At 39.4% G+C, this 27,521-nt stretch overlaps 1 protein-coding gene across 2 annotated transcripts in view; it reads right to left on the minus strand.

The window, feature by feature from the left end:
* Positions 1–27,521, minus strand: part of PIWIL2 (piwi like RNA-mediated gene silencing 2) — a 74,670-nt gene that overhangs the window by 39,271 nt on the left and 7,878 nt on the right. For both annotated transcript variants that reach the window (XM_032592846.1, XM_030312424.1), the window contains exons 7-19: positions 27,372–27,496; positions 26,225–26,305; positions 25,805–25,918; positions 15,370–15,558; positions 14,692–14,776; positions 13,734–13,823; positions 12,144–12,284; positions 6,812–6,925; positions 5,932–6,120; positions 3,744–3,845; positions 3,051–3,167; positions 2,376–2,464; positions 1,390–1,495 (exon numbers count right to left, since the gene is read on the minus strand). In XM_032592846.1, coding sequence (XP_032448737.1) covers positions 1,390–1,495; positions 2,376–2,464; positions 3,051–3,167; positions 3,744–3,845; positions 5,932–6,120; positions 6,812–6,925; positions 12,144–12,284; positions 13,734–13,823; positions 14,692–14,776; positions 15,370–15,558; positions 25,805–25,918; positions 26,225–26,305; positions 27,372–27,496 — 1,542 coding nt within the window. The remainder of the gene's footprint in view (positions 1–1,389; positions 1,496–2,375; positions 2,465–3,050; positions 3,168–3,743; positions 3,846–5,931; positions 6,121–6,811; positions 6,926–12,143; positions 12,285–13,733; positions 13,824–14,691; positions 14,777–15,369; positions 15,559–25,804; positions 25,919–26,224; positions 26,306–27,371; positions 27,497–27,521) is intronic.

Raw genomic sequence — 27,521 nt, forward strand, 5'->3', positions numbered from 1 at the left:
TACCCTACGACTCTGCAATTGCACTACTAGGCATTCTTCCAAAGTATACAGGAGTGCTGATTCAAAGGGACACATGCACCCCAATGTTTATAGCAGTGCTATTAACAATAGCCAAATTATGGAAAGAACACAAATGTCCATCAATTGATGAACGGATTAAGAAAATGTGGTATATACAACGGAATATTACTCAGAGATTAAAAAGGCTGAATTCTTGCCATCTGCAACAATGTGGCTAGAACTGGAGGGTATTATGTGCTAAGTGAAATAAGTCAGTCAGAGAAAGACAGATATCATGATTTCACTCATATGTGGAATTTGAAAAACTCAACACATGAACATAGGGAAAATGAAGGAAAAATAAGATAAAAACAGAGGAGACAAACCATAAGAGACTCTTAAGTACAGAGAACAAACTGAGGGTTGCTGGTGGGGATGGAGTAGAGGTTAAATGGGTGACAAGCATTAAGGAGGGCACTTTTCAGGATGAGCACTGGGTGTCCTTATGTAAGAGATGAAATCACTGGGTTCTACTCCTGAAGCCAACACTACACTGTATGTTAACTAACTTGAATATAAATTTTTAAAAAAAGGAAAAGGAAAAAAAAATGAAGGTGTTAGAACTTGGTGACAAAGTAGTGTATCATACAGGTCTCCTTAGAGACAAAATTCAACTTTTTTTTTTTTCCTTATCTCTAACACTGAAAAACATCAAACTGTTTGAAGGACAGTGTAGGGAACATTAATCTAAAAGGAAACAAGGTGGAGTTCTAGTGACTGACTGTAATCATATGAAATTATTAAATTTCTTGCTGTTAATCTCCATGCAAAGGGCTAACTCTGACCCTAAGAAATGAAAGCCACTTATCAACGCTTCCTTTGATGTACTGGCCAAGGCAAAACCCAGTATTTTGCTTGCTCATTGTGCCAGACCCAATATCAGTTTAATGACAGCAATTCTCTATGGTTAGCATTCCTGGGAGTTCTAGGGGTGATTATAGGGAGGCATTTGTCTTGAACCAAAATGAAAAGTGCCTAATAATAGTCATAAAAAGCTGAGTAAATTCAAAAGCTTTAATTGCTGAAATTTACTCTCACTTCCCTGATAAGGGCATGAGATTATATCTATAGGCATCAGGCTTATTACAATCTGGGAAATAATCATTACTTACCCAGCAAAATCAAAGCATTTATCTCTTTATGCTGCTCTGTACAAGTAGAAGCCTGAAGGCAGTCCCTTTGAGCTGCCTGTTCAGCAATGACTAACTTTTGAGTCTGTTTAGGAGATTCACCTCCAATATGGGATCCCTCCCACTAAATCAGACTTCCTCTTAAAGTGGTCAGATAAGTAGTCCTTAAAAACAACTCTAGAATTTCTGTTCCCCTTACCTCATAAAACTTTTTTAAGGAACCCACCAGGCATAGCTTCAGGCTATCCACAATCTCCTGATGAGGCATCTGGAACACCACTCGTGAATACCATTTTGTGAGTGTGCTGTGGAGGAGGTGGTAAAGAGAGAGAGAGAGATGAACACACACTCACAGAGAAAGGCTCACAGTCTGAATGTCAGCACACAGGCGCCTCTATGCACCGATACGGTATCTAGTAAATGCATTTATGTTACAGATAAAAACATACGTTAATATGAGAAAAGATATATATGTAAGTCATACACAGAATGTAAAAATATAGGCATAATTGTGGCATTTGATACAAAACTGCTTCCAACTGAAAAAATTTCAGATATCCACCAACAGAGGACTAGTTAAATAGTGTTCTGGCATACAATAAATTCCATGCAGCAGTTAAAAAGAATTGGTTGAGATTCTTTGTATTGATATGTGAAAATATCTGCAATATACAATTTAAGTACATAAAACAAGTTAAGAAATAGTATACATAGCAATATGCCATTTTGTAAACATACATGCACCACCTATACGTGTTACTATGCACATAAGTGAGAATTTGAAAAGTATATATACTTCAAACCTTTGGTGGTGGTCAATAAAAGATGGTCCACGAGGAACCTTCACTTTCTAAATTTCTGCAGGTATCTGCATGAACAGGTCTTGTTTTTAATCAGAACAAACAAAAAAATCCCTCATTCCTAGGGGGAAAAAACACCAAGACAGAGCCCCCATTCTGAAGAAGACCAGACCACATTTGAGGCAACAAACTTACAGACCTGACAAGCTTGCTAAACAGACTGCATAAACTAATAGAAAGATAAAGGAGAAAATAGAGTTTAGTATTCTTTTCTAAAGTATACTTTTACTATAATACAAAATATTCAAAAAGTATTTGCTGGATTTACAATAAGATTAGGCATCAAAATGAGGTAACCAAACAAAATGGAACTGAGTAGACTTACAGATTGATGCTTGCAACAAAGCCAACCACGGAGCGCATGCCTCGGTTGGGGTCATGGTAAACATCCATCCCAATCACCATTAATTGTTTCTGGGTTAGAAAACAAAAAACAAACCAGAAAAACCAAGCAATCCATCACCCCATCTTCAATTATTATCTGAACCCCAAAAGCAACATATGAAAATGAATTCTGGAGGAAGAAAGAGACTGGAATCAACTTGACATTTTTTTAAACACTATGAATAAGTCAGAGATCTAGAATAAGGATCAGCATGCTTTTCCTGTAAAGGACCGTACAGTAAATAACACTGGGCTTTGTGAGCCACAGTCTCTGTAGGAACTACTCAATTTTGTCTGTCATTACAACACAAGAGCAGCCACAGTTAGTCTGTAAAGAAGTATAGCTATATTCCAATAAAACTGCATTTAAGGACAATGAAAATGGAATGTCATATAATTTTCATGTGTCAGAAAATATCAGTCTTATTTTTATTGGTTTCAACTAAGATTATAGAAACCATTCTCAGCACGTGGGCTACACAAAAGCAGGCCATGAACCATTTAGACCACTAAGCATGGAGAATAAGGATAACTCTATGAGGAAAACTAGGAAAATAGCTAGGTAGGAGTCTCTGGAGAGCTAAATTGAATGAAGAAACATCTCAGCATCACTCACCAGAGGAATATCCACTCCCCAGAGCTCACCACCCAATTTACAATTAATCTGAAGTAAAATTTTCTGGGCCACACTCCGAAGCCTGGTTGGCTGACCAATGGTTCGAACATTGATGACCTATAATAAAGGGTGTGGAGAAAGGGGACACTATAAGCCTGTCAGATGATATAAACAATCCTGAAGTAAACACTACATTTGTTTAAGAAACCCCAGTTAGCAGGCAATACACTATGCATGACTAGCTCTAATTCTAGGATTTCTATGTAGGCATGCACGCGCACACACAACACACATCAAAACAAAAAGACAACCAAAACCCAAAAACTTTCAAAAGGATCTCACACAGAATAAATTAAACAAACAAACGAACAAACAAACCTACTTAGGATTAACAGCTTTCCCCTTTCAGAGTGAAGCCTATACTCTCAGAACCCAGTCATGTGAAACCACCCAGCAGCTCACTGTCTGAACCAGCAAGAGTACTCATTTGTGGATATGAAGGCAGTATTTATTTACAAAGAGCCTCTGCTTTTCACCAGGTTACTCTAATAAGGGGAACTTTCCACCAGAAGGGTTACACATGATGGCTTCTAATAGTAACTTCAGTTTTTGAACATCTGTACCCCTCTTTTCAAAACCTCAAGGGAGGTTATAGAGTTTCCATGTATGCCTCCTGCCTAGCTCTCCACTCACCTGTGAGGGCACAGGAGCCTGCACACAGCACAGCTTTTTAATAGCCCCATAGAGATCGTCACGTGTTCCCATGATGATGCAAACAACCATCTGTATCTTCCTCTTGAAGAGATAAAGTACATATAAGTCAGGCTTTGGAAGTCGCAGGGGACCTTGATGGGACTCCAGCTGTGGGCAGTCTAAGAGCCTGTGAAGTCATAGGACCTTTAAGGCAAAAGGGACTGAAACAAAGAGGGTAGACACTCCAACCCCGAACAGGTCCTTGAACCTTTGCTGGATTCAGGGCTTCTTTGTAGAAATACGGGATAGAATACCATAAATTATCTAGAGGTGGCCCTGACTACCTGAGTTCTTCCTTAGGAAAATTAAGATGCCTGAACAAGGCAGGCTTGAAAATTTGCAAAGATTACTTTTTAGTTGCTGCTTTCAATTCCCTAGAATGCTTTTACAACTCTCTTCAGTAAACCAAGCACCTTATTACATTCATACCACAAAACTGAGCAAACATGGAATGCAATACCACAAGAAAAGATTCAGAACCAAGTACAAAGAAATGAAGCTACTGCCAAATCTGTAAGTGGCTTTTCCTAACTTCCTGGTTAGGAGAGAGAATGATATTGCCAGCAGCATATCTCATATAAACATCTGTGATCCCTCACCATTTAAGAGATCCAACACTGGAAACAGAGGATCTTTCAGCATAAATAAAGAAAAGTAGCACTGAAGGAAAATGAAAGTGCCAATCCTTTATGCCAGAAACAGCTATTAATGGTAAATCAATAATATATTATTCCAAATCAAGATTAGTGTTAGATTAAGACTTCTCAGAGAACACACGTTCCAGCAATCACATCAAAGAACTTCTGAAGTCACGTAGAACACAGGCTGCACACTGGGAGCCTATGGGTTGGATCTATCAAACACATGTAGCTTTTTAGTCCCTGCAATGAGTTACATGTTTTTTTTTTAATTAACATTTAAACATATGGAGGGGCACACACATACAAATCCAGATTTTTTGCTTCTACTGAAAAACAAATAAATCAAAAATTAATTTGATAATGTTGGGTTTTTATCTGCAGTCATGGGGTTGATTACTCTCTTAAGTTCACTATAGTCCCCTCCTAGCCCACTACACTTGTGTTTCTCATCTGGCTCCTGCAGACATGTGTGGGATAATAAATAAATAATAATAATAAATTAATGAGTAAATAATAAAAATAATAATAAAATATTATAAAACAGCATGCCCTAAAGACGACAAAGAGACAGTAAGACCAAGATGAGTTAAGTTTGGTAAACATGAATGAAACTTCTATCCGTGCTGCATGAAAACTGTTGGAAGTACACTCTTCTAAAGAGAACATGAACAAGTATGAGATTGGGGAGTTGATGCACTACACTGGGCAATTCTTCTGAAAGCACAGCAGAATGATCAATGATCAGGCTCAGGGGGTAGCCACGGCAGAGTACAACTAGCATGGGGAACCAGAAGGAAATTACAAAGACAGAATATGAGGGTGCTGCTCTGGATGATAACCCAGAGTTGGGGATCAGAGAGATCCCAGAAAAATCTAATTCCAGTACTGATCTCACAACAATGGACTCTTCAAGTCAAAGACTAATTACTTCCCAAAACATTTGCTCTGCTTTTGTTCCTTAAGCTTCTTCCTCCGTTTTGTGTGCAAACAGGTAAGAACCGCAGGCTTGAACTACTGAGTTATGAGTGCTATGACCTGCTCAGCTGCAGCGCTCACAATCAGCTATCAGGACTGAGCTGATGGCCCAGGTGCCAAGTTCATCGCCAGAGCAATTCAAATCTTAAGCCAGACCAGACCGTGACAGCGCAGTACTGAATTGTGCAAAATGGCACTGGGCCCAAAAAGTTGCTTTCTGAGCACAACATGTTCTATACAGATAACGAACTAAAGTTAAGTCAGCTATTCTCTCTGTCAATTACGTGAAAAAAGAACACCAGAGTGAGAGAGACTACTGCCAACATAGAATGAGAGAATCAATTAACCAAAGGGCATGAAGACTACTTGGTATAGTATTTCATGTGTACATGAGTAAGACACAGATTTCTTGGCATCATAAACAGCAGACTGATAAGCAAGAGAATTTAAAATCAAGTATGCAAGTATTTTAAAACAAGCATTCTACTCATATACTCAAATTAGTTTATTACCTCAACTCCTAGCATGGATTGAATGCTTCTGACATAGGTCTCAATTCGATCATCCTTTAGTTCAACCCAGGCTGGTGGGCTCAGACGCATACCAATGGGGCCAGCTATCTTTTCCAACATATTAACCAGTTCTCGGGCCTGATCCATTGCTCTCTTTGGGTAAAACAGTGCCCAGAAATGCATGGGGACCTAGGAATAACCACAAGCTATTTTTAGCACTTCCCACAACTTAAACACTCCAAACTCACACCCAGGAGATATTAGTCTAGAGAAGAAACTGCTTTTAATTCTCTCTTGCTTGAGTCCTTTTTGATCTAATTCCTATAACTAACATAGTTGTGGGTGATAAGTAAACTGTGGCATACTCCCACAGTGGAACTCTGTACACTTCTAAGTATACTTTTCCTTTAAATATATTTCAATAAAAAGTTTTAGAAACAGATGTACTTTATGCATGGCCAAAAAGACCACATTAGCCAAAAACATTTAAAAATACTGATACACAATTTTGTTCTTCAGTTCTCTTGGTGGGAGACTGTTTTAATTACTTCTTTCATGGATAAAAACATCTTCAAGGAACTCCCAGGGAAAATCCAGGAAGATAAAGGAAAATAAATGGGAGACTGGGTATTAAGCTTGCACTACATGAATTACCATAGCAATCTATTTCCTTTTCCTAAGTCTATGGCCAACCAAAGTGCTTCCCTCTAACAACTCATCAATTTGCTCTATTTGAAGGACCCCTGTTTAGCAGATAATTCAGGATGGGAATTCAGTTGGTACTCTCCCTTAAAAAGAAGACACTGAATCATTCCTGCTTTCTAATTTCCATATTTTTAGTAATACTGGTCTTCTCTTCACCACCTTAAAAGTCACTTACAGTCAAGATGGAAAGATCTCTGGTTACTTCCTTAATCCAGTTTAGTTCCTGAGATGTAATAAATGAAGTATTTCTTAAGTTAATTCTTTCCATTGGCAGAACACGTCCTTCAATCTATAACAGAAAACAAAGTACACATGACATGAGTCATTTGCAAACACTAATTTAGGAAAAAACACTGACACTGTTCTCTCTTGGGCCTTGTCAACTCCACTGTATAGACCTGTTCCTGTTATAACCCCTGAGAATGGCACAAAAATGAAACTGCTAGCAATGAGTCCAGGTCAATAAAACCCTGGACAAATACAGGTAAAATTTTTATAGGCAAGGCTTTTTAATTATTGAAGTTTCCAACATGGTCTCCCAAAACAAGGATTAGAAAGCATTATCTCTTTAGAAGTAGACAATGCATATAAAACAACTATAATTTCAAGATAAATAGGAATATAATCTTTAAAAATATTTTAAGGGACAAATTGCAAGTAGAAAATTAAAAGTAAGGGGCGCCTGGGTGGCGCAGTCGGTTAAGCGTCCGACTTCAGCCAGGTCACGATCTCGTGGTCCGTGAGTTCGAGCCCCGCGTCGGGCTCTGGGCTGATGGCTCAGAGCCTGGAGCCTGTTTCCGATTCTGTGTCTCCCTCTCTCTCTGCCCCTCCCCCGTTCATGCTCTGTCTCTCTCTGTCCCAAAAATAAATAAACGTTGAAAAAAAAAAAAAAGAAAATTAAAAGTAAAATTTCTTTTTTTAAAAAGAATTCTTTTAAAGTTTATTTTGAGAGAGCAAGCGAGCACACACACATATGTGCAGGGCAGAAAGAGAGGGAGACAGAATCCCACGCAGGCTCCACACTGTCAGCACAGAGCCTGATGTGGGGCTTGAACTCACAAACTGTGAGATGACTTGAGCCAAAACTAGACGCTTAACCAACTGAGCCATCCAGGTGCCGAAAAGTAAAATTTCTCAATAAGGCTGAACATAAACTATACCTACTATTATACTCTAAAAAGAAAAGCAGGCAGGAAAAGACATAAATATAATGAAAGAACAAATTAAAGTTAGGAATAAGTCAATCAGATCTAAATATCCAAACACAGGAAAATAATTTAGTTGATATAACAGCATAATGAACTATTTTGCAAACATTGAAATCACTTTTTTTCTATAATTTATTTTTTATAATCTACATCCAAGTTAGTTAGCACATGGTGCAACAATGATTTCAGGAGCAGATTCCTTAACTCCCTTACCCATTTAGCCCATCCCTCCTCCCAAAACCCCTCCAGCAACCCTCTGTTTATTCTCTATATTTAAGAGTCTCTTATGTTTTGTCCCCCTACCTGTTTTTATATTATTTTTGCTTCCCTTCCCTTATGTTCATCTGTTCTCTGTCTTAAAGTCCTCACATGAGTGAAATCATGTATTTGTCTATGACTAACCTTGCTTAGCATAATACCCTCTAGTTCCATCCACGTAGCTGCAAATGGCAAGATTTCATTCTTTTTGATTGCCGAGTAATACTCCATTTTGTGTGTGTGTGTGTGTGTGTGTATATACATATATACATATATATATATGTACACCATTGTGTATACAATGTGTGTGTGTATATATGTATATACATATATATATATATATATATATATATATATATATATATATATATATATATATATGTATATACCACATCTTCTTTATCCATTCATCCATCGATGGACATTTGGGCTCTTTCCATACTTTGGCTGTTGCTGATAGTGCTGCTATAAACATTGGGGTGCATGTGTCCCTTCGAAACAGCATACTTGTATCCCTTGGATAAATGCCTAGTAGTGCAATTGCTGAGTAGTAGGGTAGTTCTATTTTTAATTTTTGAGGAACCTCCATACTCTTTTCCAGACTGGCGGCACCAGTCTGCAGCCCCTTTGTAATAACAGGTAATATGATCCTGTTTTTACAAAAAAATAAATAGTATCATAAAAATTGAGTCTGGGGCGCCCAGGTGGCTCAGTCAGTTAAGCATCTGACTTTGGCTCAGGTCATGATCTTAAGGTTCATAGGTTCAAGCCCTGCATTGGGCTCTGTACTGGCAGTGCAGAGCCTACTTAGGATTCTCTCTCTCCCTCTCTCTGCCGCACCCCCACCGCTTGCGCTCTCTCTCAAAATAAACTAAAAAAAATTGAATGCATCTACACTTAGTGGTGATTATCTCTGGGGATGTATAATTACAGAGGATTTTTACTTTCTATGATCTCTACCATTTGCTTATTAAAAAATAACAGAGGTGGGGCACCTGAGTGGCTCAATTGGTTGAGCATCTGACTTTGGCACAGGATCTCACAATCCGTGGGTTTGAGCCCTACATTGGGCTCAGAGCCTGGAGCCTGCTTCGGTTTCTGTCTCTCCATCTCTCTCTGTCTCTCCCCTGCTGGCACTCTGTCTCTCTCTCCCAAAAATAAATAAACATTAAAAAAATTTTAATACAAAAAAGTAATAACAGGGGCTCCTGGGTGGTTCAGTCAGTTAAGCATCTGACTCCGGCTCAGGTCATGGTCTCACAGTTCGTGAGTTCAAGCCCCACATCAGGCTCTGTGCTGATAGCTCAGAGCGGAGCCAGCCTCAGATTCTGTGTCTCCCTCTCTCTCTGCCCCTCCCCTGCTTACACTCTCTCTCTCTCTCCCAAAAATAAAAAACATAAAAAATTAAAAAAAATATATCTACTTATTTCATCTATAATCAAAAGAAATTTCAATGATTTAATTACCATTATCAAAATCTAACATAAAGGATAACAATGCCTATATTAGCAGGAGTGTAAGGAATCAAACTCATGATATGAAAGTAAAAACTTGAACCTTAAACCTTGAAACTTGAGCCTAGAAGGCAACTGGCAATATACAACAAAAGCACTAAAAACATAAGTGTCCCCTGACCTAATAATTCCACTTCCATAAATTTGACTATGAAAATAAACATGTAAAAAGATTCAGTTACAAGGCTCTTCACTGAATAACTATTTCTAACAGAAAAATACTAAATTCAATTTGAATGTAAAAGAAAAGGAAATTGTTAATAAACTATCTGGCAGCCATTAAAATATTCAGAAAAATATTAAATGACATGGAAAAACTGAGGGGAAAAAAGGAAACTATATGAATACATGCTATGTGTGAGTGTGTGTAAGCATGTAAGCATGCACATACACACACACACACAAATCCAATGAAGGTTATGTACCAAAATGTTAAGAGTAGTTATCCTGATACAGCAAGATGAACTTTTTTCTTCTTTGGTTTATGTTTTCTATGTCTTCAAATTGACACTTAATAACATGAAAACATGTTCAGGATATGATATTAAATTAAAAAGAAGATGTAAAACCATACACAATATAATCACAACTTTGTAAGAAAAAGATTTATTCTCACAGAAAAATGTGTAGGGAAAGGAAACACACCAAAGTATATTTTATGTTATTTTGTTATGTTATGTTATTTATTTTTTGAGAGAGAACATGTGTGAACAGAGGAGGGGCAGAGAGAGAGAGGGAGAGAAAGAGAATCTTAAGTAGGATCCACGCTCAGCTCAGTACAGAGCCCGACACAAGGCTTGATCCCACAACTTCGAGATCATGACCTGAGCCGAAATAAAGAGCTGGACACTTAACAAACTGAGCTACCCAGGTGCCCCTGAAGTTATCTTTTATAAATATCTAAAATAAGTCACCGAGATATCATCTTTGGATGATGAAATTACTGATGTTTTTATTTCTTTATATTTTCTAAAATTTCAAATTTTCCTTATTCACTATCCATTACTTTTATTAAAACAGAGAAAAAGAAATTAAAAAAAAATTTTTTTAACATTTCTTTATTTTTGAGAGAGAGAAGAGTGTGAGCAGAGGAGGGGCAGAGAGAAAGGGAGACACAGAATCTGAAGCAGGCTCCATCCAGGCTCCAAGCTGTTAGCACAGAGCCCGATGTGGGGCTCGAACTGTGAGATCATGACCTGAGCTGAAGTTGGACGCTTAACTGATTAAGCCACCCAGGCACCCCGAGAAAAAGAAATTTTTAACAAGGAGTCAATTCAAAATGCAAAATAATTACAGAAAAGACAGAATTAATTATTTTGGTATAATCTCGAAAGCAGGTGAAAAATAATAACAGCTAATGTTTACTGAGCACCTGCTATGTGTCACATATTATACGAAAGATGGTACCATTTAAGTTTTTATAATTCAATCATTATCCTCATTTTACAGATAAAGAAACTACAATATGCTATGCAATTTGTTCAAAGTAATTAAGATGGCAAGTGGTAGAGCTGAGATTCAAAGCCAAATAAAATGTTTTTTTAATGTTTATTTTTGACAGAGAGAGAGAGACAGAGGGGGGAGCTGCAGAGAGAGAGGGAGACACAGAAGCCAAAGCAGGCTCCAGGCTCTGAGCTGTCAGCACAGAGCCTGACGTGGGACTTGAGCCCACGAACCCTGAGATCATGACCCGAGCCACAGTTGGATGCCCAACCAACTGAGCCACCCAGGCGCCCCCAGATTCAAAGACAAATAAGCAGATACTGAAGGCCAAGGACTCTACCATCTCATGCTGCCTCTGCCCTACGGATCACGCTGCATAAAATACAACATAGCAGATTCCAGCAAACCGCAGGTAGAAAGGGCTGTAAGAAAATTCGATTGTGTAAGACTAAGACTCTCTATGCCTACAGAAAGCATGACAATAGTATATTCAAAGAATCACAAGTTACTTCTTGGAGAAAAAAAAAAAAGAAAAGGACATACAGAACCTTAAGAATTATTTGGGTTGGAAACCTGAAAATGAGGTAAATTGTAAGTCAATATTCCTTGTGCCATCTGCCTGACTAAAAATTAACACCTCGGAGCCCTGGGAAATATAGAAGAAAAATCTGTAAGAGCTAGTAGCAAATTAAGATAAGGAAATTCAAATATTATGACTAGGACCCAAAAAAAGTATAATAATAAAGCAAAACTCCAAAATAAAGATAAGGTAGGGAGCTATCAGCCAGTTTCATTCATTAAGCTCTTAAAATTGCTCGGGGCGCCTGGGTGGCGCAGTCGGTTAAGCGTCCGACTTCAGCCAGGTCACGATCTCGCGGTCCGTGAGTTCGAGCCCCGCGTCGGGCTCTGGGCTGATGGCTCAGAGCCTGGAGCCTGTTTCCGATTCTGTGCTCCCTCTCTCTCTGTCCCTCCCCCGTTCATGCTCTGTCTCTGTCCCAAAAATAAATAAATGTTGAAAAAAAAATTAAAAAAAAAAAATTGCTGGTCAATGCTGGTTCCTACTCCACTACATCCTCCAGTTCACCTTATGTACATCCTTCTGGAGACAGAGTCCCCAGCGCGCCAATTCATTGCTAGCTGTCTCATTCTTCGAAATTCTCTGCAGCAAGCATTCCAAAGCATTATGGTGCTGTTTGGGGCTCAGGTTGATCTGCTGGGTTAAATCCTAAATAGAATTAAGACAGAGATAATGTTATAAGTATTACTTTCTCCAACATGAAGTTAAACCCCAATGTGTCCAAAACATTTCCAACAGAAAACCTCTTTCCCATTGAAATCTGTAGCATTTTCAAATACCTCCAAGGATTTTAATAAACATCTGTCAGGAATGTGAATGAGGTCTACAGTTAAAATTTTAACCATAAAAGAATTTGAAATGTTATTGTTTCTTTCTCCCATATGACCTTATCTCTTTCTCAAAGCCAGGTTCTGAATTTAAAATTCCTAAGAAAGTCTATGAAACAGGAGCAAAGGGGGCTTGATTATACCTATTTAATATTTCGGAAAAATATGGGGGAAAGCGTTCTGTACCCAGCACAGAGTCAAACATAACAGAATGGAAAATCACATCCAGTCTTAATCTTCATGTCATACTACAGAGCACTATATTTAATGTCACCATAAGACACTTTGTGTCCAATGTTTCAACAATAATAGGTGCTTTCTAAATATTATTGTTGAATGAATATCTATCTAGAAGGTGTATATGAAGACTATCACATAAGTGAGTTCTTTATTTTTCTGAGACCAAAGAACAGTACAGTTGTTCCCTGCGAGGCAGTCATTAGCACCAGTCAACGTGGCTACACAGATAGCTCTGTGATCATAAAATCATTAGGTGACTGAGCCTTGTAAGGAAGGAGCCTTGACCTATGTAAGAAACAGAGAAGGAACAAAAGTAAACATGAAAGAAATCTCTTACAAGAATGTTAAGCTTCACTTCAGGCTCTTGACGATGTTACTGAAAATAGTCTGTGGCATTGGAGACAGGAATGGATCCAAGGGTAACACAGACAAGGGCTGAAAAAGTGAGGCAGCACAGTAGTTCAAGTGTGGAAAGTCCCAAGCGTTGCAGACAGAGTGGAGGCAAAGCACTCTGGCTCTGGATTCATGCTGCTGCGCACGTCTCTGCTTCTCAGCTATTTCCTACGGGGGCTGAGCCTGACACCTCCTGGACACTCCAAGCCCCAAGATAAACTTTTATCCTTTCACGTCAGCCTCTGACTTGTGGATTGCCTTTTGCTACATTATCTCCTCCACTCCTTCAAATAGACTGAAGGCTTGTAGCAATGCTAGAAAAACTCAGTGCTCTCAAAAAACCTCTTATGATCATATGACTAGCTTACAGTCATCTATTTGATTGGTTAGGGTTAAAACAGAGATACTTGTTTCCTTTTACCTTATAATCCAATCATTCCATTGTTCTAACACTTTTCAAAAGGGAAATCTGATCAGCTTTTTCATAGCGTGTGGGAAGGGACATTGGATCATGTTTTAAAGAAAGGAGAACTGGAGCCTGGAAGAACAGACCTACCCAGGTGATGCCACAAGCCTGCCCAGGTCTAGCTCAAGCTGCTATCAAAAAGGACTTCCATTCAACATGGGCAGTTCTCACCTTCATGGCTCTGAAGTCCTTCTTCATCTTCTCAGGGATTCCAGTCATGAATGAAAGCTCAGGCAGCAGCAGGATTTCGCCTTTCAGCAGCTTTGAAGAGAGAATGGAAAGCAAAAATAAGGAAGTAGAAGATTGTCTTGTTCCCGTGACCTGACAGACATGCCATGCTCATGGCTGGGCCTGCAGGGACATAACTGGCACACTAGGGAACATAAAACCCCAAAGAGGGCAATGAAACACTGCAAGTATTTTACCCTTTTCCCTTCAGTCACAATACTTTGAGCCTGTTGTATTAGGTAAAGGGAAAAAAAAATATTTTTTAATGTTTGTTTATTTTTGATACAGAGAGAGAATACAACCAAGGGAGGGGCAGAGAGAGAGGGAGACATAGAATCCGAAGCAGGTTCCAGGCTCCAAGCTGTCAGCACAGAGCCCCATGCTTGAACCCAAGCTTGAACCCATGAACCATGAGATCATGACTTGAGCCAAAGTCAGAACCCTAACCAACTGAGCCACCCAGGCACCCTGGTAAAGGGGAAAATACTGATATGGTAAAAAAGAAAGGAAAAACTGGAAGAAAACAATCTGTCCCTCTTGGGCCTCCATACAAGCTAAGGTGATACCTCCATCTCATCTAACCCATTGATCTTCAGCTTTCTCACCTAAGACCGAGGAATCAGTATCAAGGCACTTTCCCCTGGCCCCTAGCCCTGTTTGTTAAATGTCTACAACTTCCCTAATGGATGCAGTGCTCTAATCTTTAGCAGCAAATTCTTTCTTCCTTAACCTAACTTGCTCATATGGATACTTAGCTCCTCACTACGGGGGCTTCAAAAGCAAGTCCTAGCCGTGCACAGCATTCCCCAACCACATTGTAACTCTGCTCCAGGGTCCCCAGCACCATGGATGAAGATGAAGAACTTAAGCTGGAAGTACAAATCTGACACTCCCCACTCACCATCCCTTGGTTATTCTGTCTCTCACTGGGCCTGTGGATCAGCAGTGGCTGGTCCTCTTCCTTAATTGTGATCCCATAGTTTTTGCTAGAGCAGGGCAGAGGCAGGAAAACATTTCAGAAGCAGCATCACTACTCTTAACAGCAACACAGTCTGACTCTTAACTAGCACTGAGGCACACAATTTGCATAATACCCTTGTCAAGAATCCACTAGAAACTCATTATAGCGTATTTATAGCTGGAAAAGGCAGGCTCAAGTTAACACTGCAATTAAATGGAGGAGAAATTGTCTAATAGTCCAGGGAAAAATTTGCTTAAAACTGTATCAGGTTGAAGGCTTGGGCAACTGGAAAGGCAAAATGATAGTCAAATGATTAATGACTCGAATTTCATCTCTCCAACCAGACTTCTAAACCAGCAAAAGAAATATAATTCAAAGCCCTGGCTTTAATTTATAAAGTAACTTCCAAATGCACTAAAAGAAATGAAATTGTAAGGGTAGCATATTCAAATCAAATCCCACAAACAAACTCATTCAACCTTAGGTGTATTACCAATCCAATTATTTTAAAAGTGTCCTGCTGTTTGCTACTATGGAACTCAATATCCTGCAATAGAATGGTAGATTACATTCCACACCCTCCCAAAGGCACAAGCCCAGTCAGTCTCTTCTTTCCACCTGTAGTATTCCAAGAATGTGATCTCCTTCCCATCAGACATTGTGAAGCTATCTTTTGGTGTCTTATTCCAATCCACATCATCAATGCGATAGGTACGATTGTTGTATCGGGTTATAACAATATTGCCAACCAGAAGCTTAGTGCACTCATCCTGGAAGTTTTCTTTGTTCTGCTGATACATGGCATGCCTTTGGAAAGAGACAAAAGACTGTTCATCATATTTGTACATGCAGAGCACAATGAAAAGGATAGGGGATGCAAGTAAGTACCTCAGGGATATGATCACAGCTATATAGCACCAGAAGGCTCCAGTTGTCTCTTTAAAGAGATAGGACTCTCATCTCTTTTCTTTAACATTACCAAAAAAATCAAAATCAATAAAAAATAGTGAAAAGGTAAAAGTCAAAAACAGCAACTACAAATTAGTAAAATTCATAGTTTGCCTTCAAAAAGGGTATTTATTCAAACAAATCAAACAAAATAATTATTTTGTATCATCATTATTAGGATAGTCTACAGTGGAACAACAAAACATTCTTTCAACTATATTTGCCCTTTTGAGCTAATGGAAAGGATTACAAATACCTATCATTATACAGCACTGGTGAAGATGCTGAAGATGCAGATAAGCAGACTCACCATAGGCAAATGTACCCTCAAGGTAACCTCTAAACAATGCCGTGAACAAGCCCAACACAGGTAACTCACAGGAAGCATGTGTGAATATGCCCAGGGAGTCCAGGAAAGTTTACAGAGGCAGCTGATACTTGAAGAAGCAATCTGCCAAGCAGAAATGCCAGGGGGCAGAGGAATGAGTGACACTCCAGGCAGAGGCAGCAGTATGCAGGGGACAAGCAGGGATCTGGGGATGGGGAGGACAAGGAGGTGGAACAGGGACAGAAGATGGTAAGCACAGGCTGAAGATAGGCAGGGACCAGATGTGAATGTCCTTGTAAGTCAAGGATCGGAGCTTGGACTTTGTTCTGTGGGTCAGTGTCACCCAGGGTATATTCTTCAGAAACACTGGTCCCTTGAGAAGTTGTGAGAAGTGTGGAAAAGGTTGTACAATCAAAAAAGTTGAGTCCATTCTGCATATTATAAGCCCTGCTTAGAGATTCACTGCATACATTAGCATATCAGGCTACTAAAGAAACATACTTAGCTTGATTTACCTCCAATGTATTTAACCAGATTCCTCCCACCTTTTTCCTTTTTACCTCACAGAATGAACATTCAGTTCATTACCACTCTGGATAATTAGTGTCCTGCAGAACTCTCCCTAAGAAAGACTATAGTAAGTGATGAAAATCAGACACCTGAAGCAGTTCAACATTGAGACAGACCCAGAGCCAAAATGCCTGGGTTCAAATCTTGCGTCTTACACTTACTAGCCTATGAAATTTTTGAGCGAGTTACTGCTCTTTGTGCCTTGGTTTCCTCATGTGAAAGTGGGTCAGTGAAAGAACCTAACTCATAGTGTTGTTGAGAGAACACAATGACTTTATATAAATGAAGCATTGAGAACAGTGCCTAGCACAGATAATAGAACTGTGTTAACTGCTTGCAAATATCATCTCCATCATTGCCATTAGTGCTTGATACATGCCGGATGCAGTGTGTGTGTGTGTGTGTGTGTGTGTGTGTGTGTGTGTGGCCTTATTCTGTCTGCTAGGTTAAATACAGAGGAGAGATGGCTACAAACACAGTTCGCTATATATATGTAGCTGTGGAAGTCAAAAGTAACCACTAGTATACAATCTATATTCAAACACTTTTTAAGCTGTAATTTATTTTCAAAATCTTCCATGACAGTTTTTAATATTCTCTCACCAAAGCCCATTCCCCTAATCATTGTCTTTTGCATTAGAAAAGGTAGGTGGGGGGCGCCTGGGTGGCGAAGTCGGTTAAGCGTCTGACTTCAGCCAGGTCACGATCTCGCGGTCCGTGAGTTCGAGCCCCGCGTCGGGCTCTGGGCTGATGGCTCAGAGCCTGGAGCCTGGTTTCCGATTCTGTGTCTCCCTCTCTCTCTGCCCCTCCCCCGTTCATGCTCTGTCTCTCTCTGTCCCAAAAATAAATAAACGTTGAAAAAAAAAAAAAATTAAAAAAAAAAAAAAAAAAAAAAGGTAGGTGGAAGATGTGGAAGAGGGAGGCCCAATCAAGAAAAAGCTAAAAATGGACTGAGGAAGGCAGGAGATAAAGAATATAGACCTATATCTTGTTACTCCAATATTCAACATTGAAAAGTAGATAAAAATCAATGATTTTTAACTGTACTATTTTACTCTGACTTCTCTACTGAGATTAAAATAAAAAATTAAAATTAAAAAAAAATCATGCTAAAAAGAAAGCAGACCAAATAACAAAAAAACAAAAAATGAGTCTATGCCATATAATTCTACTTACAATTTCTAGAAAATTCTAGAAAATGCAAACTGATCTCTAGTGGCAGAAACCAGATCAGTGCTTGCTGCCCATAGTGGGTAGAGAGAGGTCTGAAACAGACATGAGTAAATTTTGAGTGGGAAATGGGTATGTTCATGATCTTCACTGCGATGTTTCATAGGTATATAAGTATAGTAAAACTCATCAAATTGTGTACTTTAAATGTATAAGGTTGATCGTGTCCACTGTGCCCTACTAAATCTGAAAAAAGAAAAAACAGAATATAGTAAGATCCAAATGAGACTGGAATATACATTAGGATTGAGTGTCCAGTGATCATTAGTGGCATTTCAAGTTAGTGAGGGGAAATATATCATTAAAAAATGGATAAGAGGGGCGCCTGGGTGGCTCAGTCGGTTGAGCATCCGACTTCGGCTCAGGTCATGGTATCGTAGTTCGTGAGTTCGAGCCCCGCATCAGGCTCTGTGCTGACAGCTCAGAGCCTGGACCCTGCTTCGGATTCTGTGTCTCCCTCTCTCTCTCCCCCTTCCCTGCTCGTACTCTGCCTCTCAGAAATGAATAAACGTAAAAAAAAAAAAATTAAAAAAAAAATGGATAAGAACACTTGCTAATCATTTACAAAATAAATTCTTATTAAGTTAATGTTAATGTGTAAGAAATTAAGTAATAAAAGTAGATGATAACAAACATTCACATCCTCCTGGAAATTAAAAAAGAAATCATCACAAACTTTGGAAAAGATAATTTTGTAGCCACAGTAACCAGTAGCCATAAAATCCAGTTTAAAAAAAATTTTTTTAAGTTTTATTTATTTTGGGATAGAGAGAGAGAGAGAGAGAGAGAGAGAGAGAGAGGGAGGCAGAGGGGGAGAGAGAGAGGGAGAAAAAGAAAATCCCAAGCAGGCTCCACACTGTCAAAGCAGAGCCTGACGTGGGGCTTGAACTCAAGAACCCTGAGATCGTGACCTGAGCAGAAGTCAGATGCTTAACATATTGAGTCACCCAGGTGCCCCTAAAAACACTTTTTTAAATGTTTATTTATTTTTGAGGGGGGGGGGTAAGTAGGGGAGGGGCAGAGAGAGAGAGAATCCCAAGCAGGCTCTGCACTATCAGCACGAACATGAACCGTGAGATCACGACCTGAGCTTAAGTCAGACAGATGCTCCACCGACTGAGCTACCCAGGCACCCCCATAAGATCCAGTTTTAATACATCTGTATCAAGTCACCTCTTGCAAGCTATCTAACCAATGTCAACCCCTTGTTTCTATACATTGAGGAACGCCTTAATCCAATAAGCATCCCACAGAGTACTAATCAATCAACAATAGACTGCCTGAGCAACCACTTTCTACTGCTTGCCCCTCTGCAAGACTGCCGTCCTGAACTCCATACCTCTCCAATACTCTATGTAAGGTCAGCAGTCTCTTTTTACTGCAATAAGCAGGAACTCAGCCTTTTCTTTATTTCAGATAAAACAGAAGTCTCATCATTCTTTGGCAATTCTGAAGGTTTCACCAAGGTAACTATGGAAGCTCTTCCTCAGCAACACTCCAGGAGTTTCAGACCAACAGATGCACTCACTGGGCCTTTTGTGCTTAACTCTATTTGTCCACCAGATCTGCTGCAGTGAGTCAATCCCAACAACAAGCTGAGCTCTGACTAGTTTCATTAGGCTTTGGTTGCCTAATGACCTTTCAGGTTAGAAGTCATTGTTTGGCAATCCCTATCAAAATAATGCCAGCATTCTTCACAGAACTAGAACAAACAATCCTTAAATTTGTATGGAATCAGAAAAGCCCCTGAATAGCCAAAATAATCCTGAAAAAGAAAACCAAGCCTGGAGGCATCACAATTCCGGACTTTAACCTATATTACAAAGTTATAATCATCAAGATAGTATGGTACTGGTACAAAAACAGACACGTAGACCAATGGAAAAGAATAAAGAACCCAGAAATGGACCCATAAATATATGGCCAACTAATCCTTGACAAAGCAAGAAAGAATATCCACTGGAATAAAGACAGCCTCTTCACCAAATTGTGCTGGGAAAACTGGATAGCGACATGCAAAAGAATGAACCTCGACCACTTTCTTGCACCATACACACACACAAAACTCAAAATGTAGGAAAGACCTAACTATAAGACAGGAAGCCATCAAAATCCTAGAGAAGAAAGCAGACAAAACCTCTTTGACCTAGGCCACAGCAACTCCTTACTCAACATGTCTCTGGAGGCAAGGGAAACAAAAGCAAAAATGAACTACTGGGACTGCATCAAAATAAAAAGCTTTCTCACTGCAAAGGAAACAATCAGCAAAACTAAAAGGCAACTGATGGAATGGGAGAAGATATTTGCAAATGACATATAGGATAAAAGGTTAGTATCCTCTAAAAAGAATTTATCAAACTCAACACCCAAAAAACAAGTAATCCTGTGAAGAAATGGGCAAAAGACATGAAAGACACTTTTCCAAAGAAGACATCCAGATGGCCAACTGACACATGAAAAAATGCTCAACATCACTCATTATCAGGGAAATGCAAATCAAAACCACAATGAGATACCACCTCACACCAGTCAGAATGGCTAAAATTAACAACTCGGGCGACAACAGATGTTGGCAAAGATGTGGAGAAAGAGGAACCCTTTTGCACTCTAGTGGGAATGCAAACTGTTACAGCCACTCTGGAAAACAGTATGGAGGTTCCTCAAAAGATTAAAAATAGAACTACCCTATGACCAGCAATTGCACTACTAGGTATTTCTCCAAAGGATACAAGTGTGCTGTTTTGAAGGGGCATGTACACTGTTTATAGCAGCGCTATTGACAATAGTCAAAGTATGGAAAAAGCCCAAATGTCTATCAACTAATGAATGGGTAAAAAAGACTGTGATACACACACACACACACACACACACACACACACACACACGCACATACACACAATGGAGTACTATTCAGCAATCAAAAAGAATGAAGTCTTGCCATTTGCCAATAATGTGGAGGGAACTGGAATGTATTATGCTAAGCGAAATTAGTCAGAGAAAGACAAATATCATATGACTTAACTCATGTGGAATTTAAAATAATGAACATAAAGGAAAGGAAGCAAAAATAATATAAAAATAGGAAGGGGGGTGCCTGGGTGGCTCAGTTGGTTAAGCGTCAGACTTCAGGTCAGGTAATGATCTTGCAGTCTGTGTGTTGGAGCCCCGCGTCAGGCTCTGTGCTGACACACAGCTCAGAACCTGGAGCCTGCTTTGGATTCTGTCTCTCCCTCTCTCTCTGCCCCTCCCCCGCTCGCATTCTCTCAAAAATAAATATTTAAAAAAAAACACAGAAGGGGACAAAACATAAGAGACTCTTAAATACAGAGAACAAACTGAGGGTTGTTGGGGGGAGGATTGGGGCGGGGGGAGATGGGCTAAATGGACAAGGGGTATTAAGGAGGACACTTGCTGGGATGAGCAATGAGTATTTTACGTAGGAGACGAATCACTGGATTCTACCCCTGAAATCATTATTGCACTATATGCTAACTAACTTGGATGCAAATTAAAAAAGAAAAAAAAAGTAATTGTTTGGACCCAAGTCTTTGTTTTGAAAATTATTTTTGCCATTAACTTGATTATTCTCCATTTGCTTACTTTGCTTTTGCTGTTATTTGTCTAGATGCATAAAGTCTTCTTTCATATGTTTTTGTTTTGCCCTAGATTTCCTTGTCTCTGTTAAATGTATGAGGGTGTTCTATAGAGAATACATGGAGGCATAAACCAGATAAAGCCTCCAAACTAAGCTAATCCACTTCAGAGACATCATACTTGAAGGTCCATTAATCCAGCAACCAATTTGTAAAAAAGCAAGTGGTCAAACGTTAGTTAGGAAGGCACTTCTTGTCTTGGCAATTTGTGAAAGAAGCTCACTGTGTTTATTTAGTTCAAATTCCAGGGTCAATGATAGTTGGATCACTGATCTCATGGCCCTTTCTATCTGTGCTTGGAACCTGAAATACGGTTCACAAACACACATCCTTAGACAACTTTAGTGCTTCTCTTTCTTGTTTGTCATTAAGTTTGCCTATGTCAAAGGTCTCAAACTCTGCCTGGAAGAATTTCTCCTTCCAATATAAAGGTATACCATAGTTGTTCTGATTCTGGCACTTTCCTTGATAAATGTAAAAAAAATTTTGAGTTAAAATTACAATGTCGAAAGCGCACACAGAACATTCTCCAATGTATATCATATGCTAGATCACAGAACAAACTTCAATAAATATAAAAGGATAGAAATACAATTCTGTTGTCTGGCCACAATAGAATGAAATTAGAAATCAAAAACAGAAGAAATTCAGAAAACTCACATATATATGGAAATTAAACAACACACTCCCCTAAATAATCAATGGATCAAACAAGAAATCATAAACGAAATTAGAAAATATTTTGAACTAGATATAAATGAAGACACAACATACCAAAATGTACGGGATACAGCTAAAGCATTACTTAGAGGGAAATTTATAGCTGTAAAAGCCTATATTAAAAAGAAAAAATATCCCAAATAAACTAACCTTCCACCTCAAGACACTGGAAAGAGAAGAGCAAACTACACCTTACGTATGCAAAAGGAAGGAAATAAGAGTGGGAATTAATGAAATAGAGAACAGAAAATAAAGAAAATCAACAAAACCAAATACTGGTTTTCTGAAAAGATCAACAACACTGACAAACTTTTAGGTAGACTACCTGTGAAAAAAGGAGACTTGGATTTCTAAAACCTGGAATTCAAGAGGGGACATCACAACTGGCTCATAGAAATAAAAAGAATTGTAAGGGAACACTTTGAACAGCAATATGGTAACAAATTAGATCACCTAAATAAAATGAACAAACTCCTAGAAAGACACCAATTACCAAAACTGACCCAAAAATAAACAGAAAATCTGATAAATATCTAACATATACAGAAATTGAATTAGTAATTTAAAAACTGCACACAAAGAAAAACCAAAGCCCAGATGGCTTCTCTGTTGACTTTCTACCAAGCATTCAAAAGAAAATGAATTCTAATCCTTCACAAACTCTATCAAAAAACAGAGGAAGGGAATACTTCCCAACTCTTCCTATAAGGCCGGTATTACCGAGATATCAAAATCAGACAAAGGCCTCACAAGAAAGATACAGACATTGTTTAGGAACACAGCAAAAATCCTCAACGAAATACAAGCAAACCAAATCTAGCAACATATAGAAAAAATCATACACCATGAGCAAGTAAGATGTATCCCATGAATGCAAGGTTGATTTAATATCCAAAGATCAATTAAAAAAGGATTTTTTAAATAAAATTTATTTATTCTGAGCAAGAGAGCAAGCAGGGGAGAGGCAGAGAAAGGGGAAAGGAAGGAGGGGGAGGGGGAGAGAGAGAAAGAGAGAGAGAGAGAAGTCCAAGCAGGTTCTGCACTGTCAACACAGAGCCTGACGTGGGACTTGAACCCACGAACTGTGAGGTCATGACCTAAGCCGAAATCTAGAGTTGGACATTTAACCGACTGAGCCACCCAGGCGCCCTAAAAGCAGGATGTTTTTTAAAAAACGATCATCTTGGGGTGCCTGGGTGGCTCAGTCGGTTAAGCGTCTGACTTTGGCTCAGGTCATGATCTTGCGGTGAGTTCGAGCCCCGCATCGGGCTCTGTGCTGACAGCACAGAGCCTGGAGCCTGCTTCTGATTCTGTGTCTCCCTCTCTCTCTGTCCCCTCCCCTGCTCATGCTCTGTCTCTCTCTCTCTCTGTGTCAAAAATAAACATTAAAAAAAATTTTTTTTTAAATGATCATCTCAATAGAAAAAGCAATTGACAAAACCCAAGAGCCTTTCATGATAAAAACACTTCATAAACTAGGAATAAAATGGAACTTCCTCAATCTGAAAAAGGGCTTCTAAAAAAGCTCACAGAGGGGTGCCTGCACCCAGTCGGTTAAGAGTCCAACTTCGGCTCAGGTCGTGATCTCACAGTTTACAGGTTCGAGCCCCGCATCAGCTCGGAGCCTGGAGCCGGCTTTGGATTCTGTGTCTCCCTCTCTCTCTCTCTGCCCCTCCCCTGCTCACTCTCTCCCTCCCTCTCTCAGAATAAATGAACACTGAAGGAAAAAAAAAAAAACTCACAGATAACATACTTAATGGTGAAAGAGTAGAAAAGAAACTGACTGAGCACTACTTTCAAAATATATCCAGGGTGCACCTGGGTGGCTCAGCTGGTTAAGCTTCCGACTTTGGCTCCAGTCATGATCTCCCAGTTCATGGGTTCAAGCCCTGCATCGGGCTCTCTACTGGCAGTGTGGAGTCTGTTTGGAATTCTCTCCCTCCCTCTCTCTCTCTCTGTCTCTCTCTCTCTCTCTCTCCCCCCTCCCTCCCCCTCCCCGCCTCTCCCCCACTCACACTCTTGCTCTCAAAAATAAATAAACTTAAGTTTTAACACACACACACACACACACACACACACACACACACACACACGAAACCAGGAGTCAACCACTTCTCACCACCTCCACTGCTGCCATCTTCATGTCGCCACTGAGACTCCTGATTGGTCACCCCACTTCTATCCCTACCCTTTTAAAAGTCTCTCCTCCGCGCAGCAATGGGAGGGATCATTTTACAACTCAAGCCATATCATGTCACTCCAGCCACAAGTCCTGCACTTCACTCAAAGTAAAAGATAAAATCCTTACAGTAGCCTTCCTATACTGTCATTTCCTCCATCTTCCCCTTCCTCCCACCACTCTTTTACTTGCTCTGCTCTAGCCACCCTGGGTTTCCTGCCACTCCCTGAATGAGCCAGGCATATTTCTGTCTTTTAAAGGCCTTTATCCTAGCTGTCTCTCTGACAAGTCCTTTCGACCATATATTCACCTGGCTAAATCCCTCATCTCCTGCAAGTATTGGCACAAACAAACCTGACCACTCTATTTAAAATTACAGCTCTCCAACCAACCCCATCCCACCCCTGGTACTCCCATCTCTCCTACCCTGTGTTCTTTTTCTTCCTTCCAAAGCTCTCAACACTTCCAGTACGCTATACAATTCACTTACCTGACTACAATGTAAACTCCATGAGAAGAGGGATCTTTGTTATGTTAACTGATACATCTCAAGGCTCTGGTATGTAATTGGAGTTCAAATGCATATTGAATGAATCAATCAATTTATCAGATAAGCAAAGATTTATAAGCCTGATAACACCCAGTAGTTGTACACAGATGGTGAAAAAAATGAACTAACGTCTTCTAGAGGGTAATTTGTCAACGTACATTTTTATTATAGAAATATTTATCAAGTTTCTATAATGTTCAGCCCTTTCATTAAGTGATTCCACTTCTAAGTACATAGCCTTAAAGACTCCGCGATGAACGCAGATTTAATCTATAAGATGAGATTTCGTGAAGCCATTACAAATTGTACACATCTATATTCACTATAGTAAATGATTCACTATAGTAGCACATTTAAACAAAATCCAGGGTGTCAGTGTGTTTTTTTTTTTAACTTTTTCTTAACGTTTATTTATTTTTGAGAGAGAGGGAGAGAAAGAGAGCGCGCATGCACACACGAGTGGGGAATGGGCAGAGAGAGCAAGCGATACAGAATACAAAGCAGGCTCCAGGCTCTGAGCTTTCAGCACAGAGCTGGAAGCAGAGCTTGAACTCGTGAGCCATGAGATCACGAGCTGAGCCAAAGTCACATGCTTAACGCTTAACCGACTGAGCCACCCAGGTACCTCAGGGTGTGAATGTTTTAAACCAAGCCTTCTTAACCAGAGCATTAAATACAATTCCTCCTCAAAGTACAGCAAGTAATACCTACCTCAGCAAGACTTATCAATAGAGCACATATATTCAGTACCCTTAATCAGTTCTACAATTTAAAACCCAAAGAGAACAATGGCCAATCTGTATTTATTACCAGCTATTATTAAACTTTTCAGAAAATTGTTAGCTTGTTAAAAGTTGATCCCACCATTCACTCACATGACATCCAGCACTGAATCATTCCGAATGACCTTATGGGAGACATCAGCTAGCAGAAAAAGACCTCCATCTGTTCTTCGGATACTAGCTGCATAGCCTGGCCAGATCTGCAACCTGAAGAGACAGGTGAGTTTTATCTTAGGGTTCTAAAAGGGCCACGGATACTTCCCTGCCCCATTTGAAACAAGTGAGTAAATACCACCCGCCTCCCTAATAACAATGGAAAAAGCACCACAAATCAAATTAAATCAACATCATTGTGAACTTACTAAAAAAACTAAATTGTGGAACAGATTTAACTGATAAATTGTATTCACAATCATAAAATACTGTTGAGATTTCTGTACTAAATATGGTAATCACAATGAAAAATTTCTTTCCAGAACATTCAAAAGTAAGGAAGAGAAAAACACCACTGACCTGTGCTGCTGTAGAACCATAGCACTTGTAGGGTCATAAAAGTTTCTCCCTACAAGCTTCATATCTAGAAGTTTCATTACCCTGAAATAAAGAGCAAAAATGGGTCTTCTAGAGAAGAATGAAAAAAAATTAAGCTCTATTACTCTTAGTTATATTTTCCTTTTAAAGCCTGAAATGCCAAAAATGTTGGTGTCCTTTGCACAATACAGCTTTTATGCTGAGAACACCCTTGCCAAACGAAAAAGAAAAATTATCAAAGCATTTATCCTGGAGTACATACAACTGACAACAGCTTGTCTTAGTTACTAGGCAACCAAAAACTGAGTTGATTTCCCAAGTTCCATTTACATTATTTTTCACAATTAACTAAAAAGAATGCAAGAGAGTCAATTTCTGTTTGTAAAGATCACTCTGGCATAGGAAGTTATGTTTGTCCTGGTAGTTCAGCTTATTAGTTAGAAATCAGGTTCTGTGTTTCATTTAAAAAGAGGTGGTTTGGGGCGCCTGGGTGGCGCAGTCGGTTAAGCGTCCGACTTCAGCCAGGTCACGATCTCGCGGTCCGTGAGTTCGAGCCCCGCGTCAGGCTCTGGGCTGATGGCTCGGAGCCTGGAGCCTGTTTCCGATTCTGTGTCTCCCTCTCTCTCTGCCCCTCCCCCGTTCATGCTCTGTCTCTCTCTGTCCCAAAAATAAATAAACGTTGAAAAAAAAAAAATTTATAAAAAGAGGTGGTGCAGGAATAAGTTTTATGAAAATTTGGATCTTATAAAAAGTTAAAAACATATGAACTGTCTGTATCCAAAAATTCAAGGGACCTAGAAAAAATTCTTCCAGCAAAAATTTTTGTGCACTACCACTTTGAATAGCCCCGTCAGTAACACCATTAAATTACGCAATATAAACATCTACTTTTAAAGTTCCTGAATGATTCCAAGGAACCCATCCTGCTACTGACCTTCATTATACCCAAATCTGGCTAATCACTTGACATAATTTTTGAATAAGTTAGCCTCAATACCATCCATTTATTTATTAAATGTTTCCAAACTCATCTCTATAGAAACTGTGGTATATAATACCATCCAAGCTTCTTGAAGAGCACTGTTACAAACACAAGACTGTGATTAAAGAAAATAAGCTGTTTTCTCACCGACGGAAAACAACATTGTAGAAGGGAATGCACAAGTCAGAACAGGGCTCCAGGATCTTTGTCAATTGAATCTTAATGCTGATCTCTGCATCATCAGTTTTCCTTTGACTTTTTAACTCAAGGACCTAACAAATAAATATATGCAAGTAA

The sequence above is a fragment of the Lynx canadensis genome, chromosome B1 (assembly GCF_007474595.2).
Source record: "Lynx canadensis isolate LIC74 chromosome B1, mLynCan4.pri.v2, whole genome shotgun sequence".
Lineage (NCBI taxonomy): Eukaryota > Metazoa > Chordata > Mammalia > Carnivora > Felidae > Lynx > Lynx canadensis.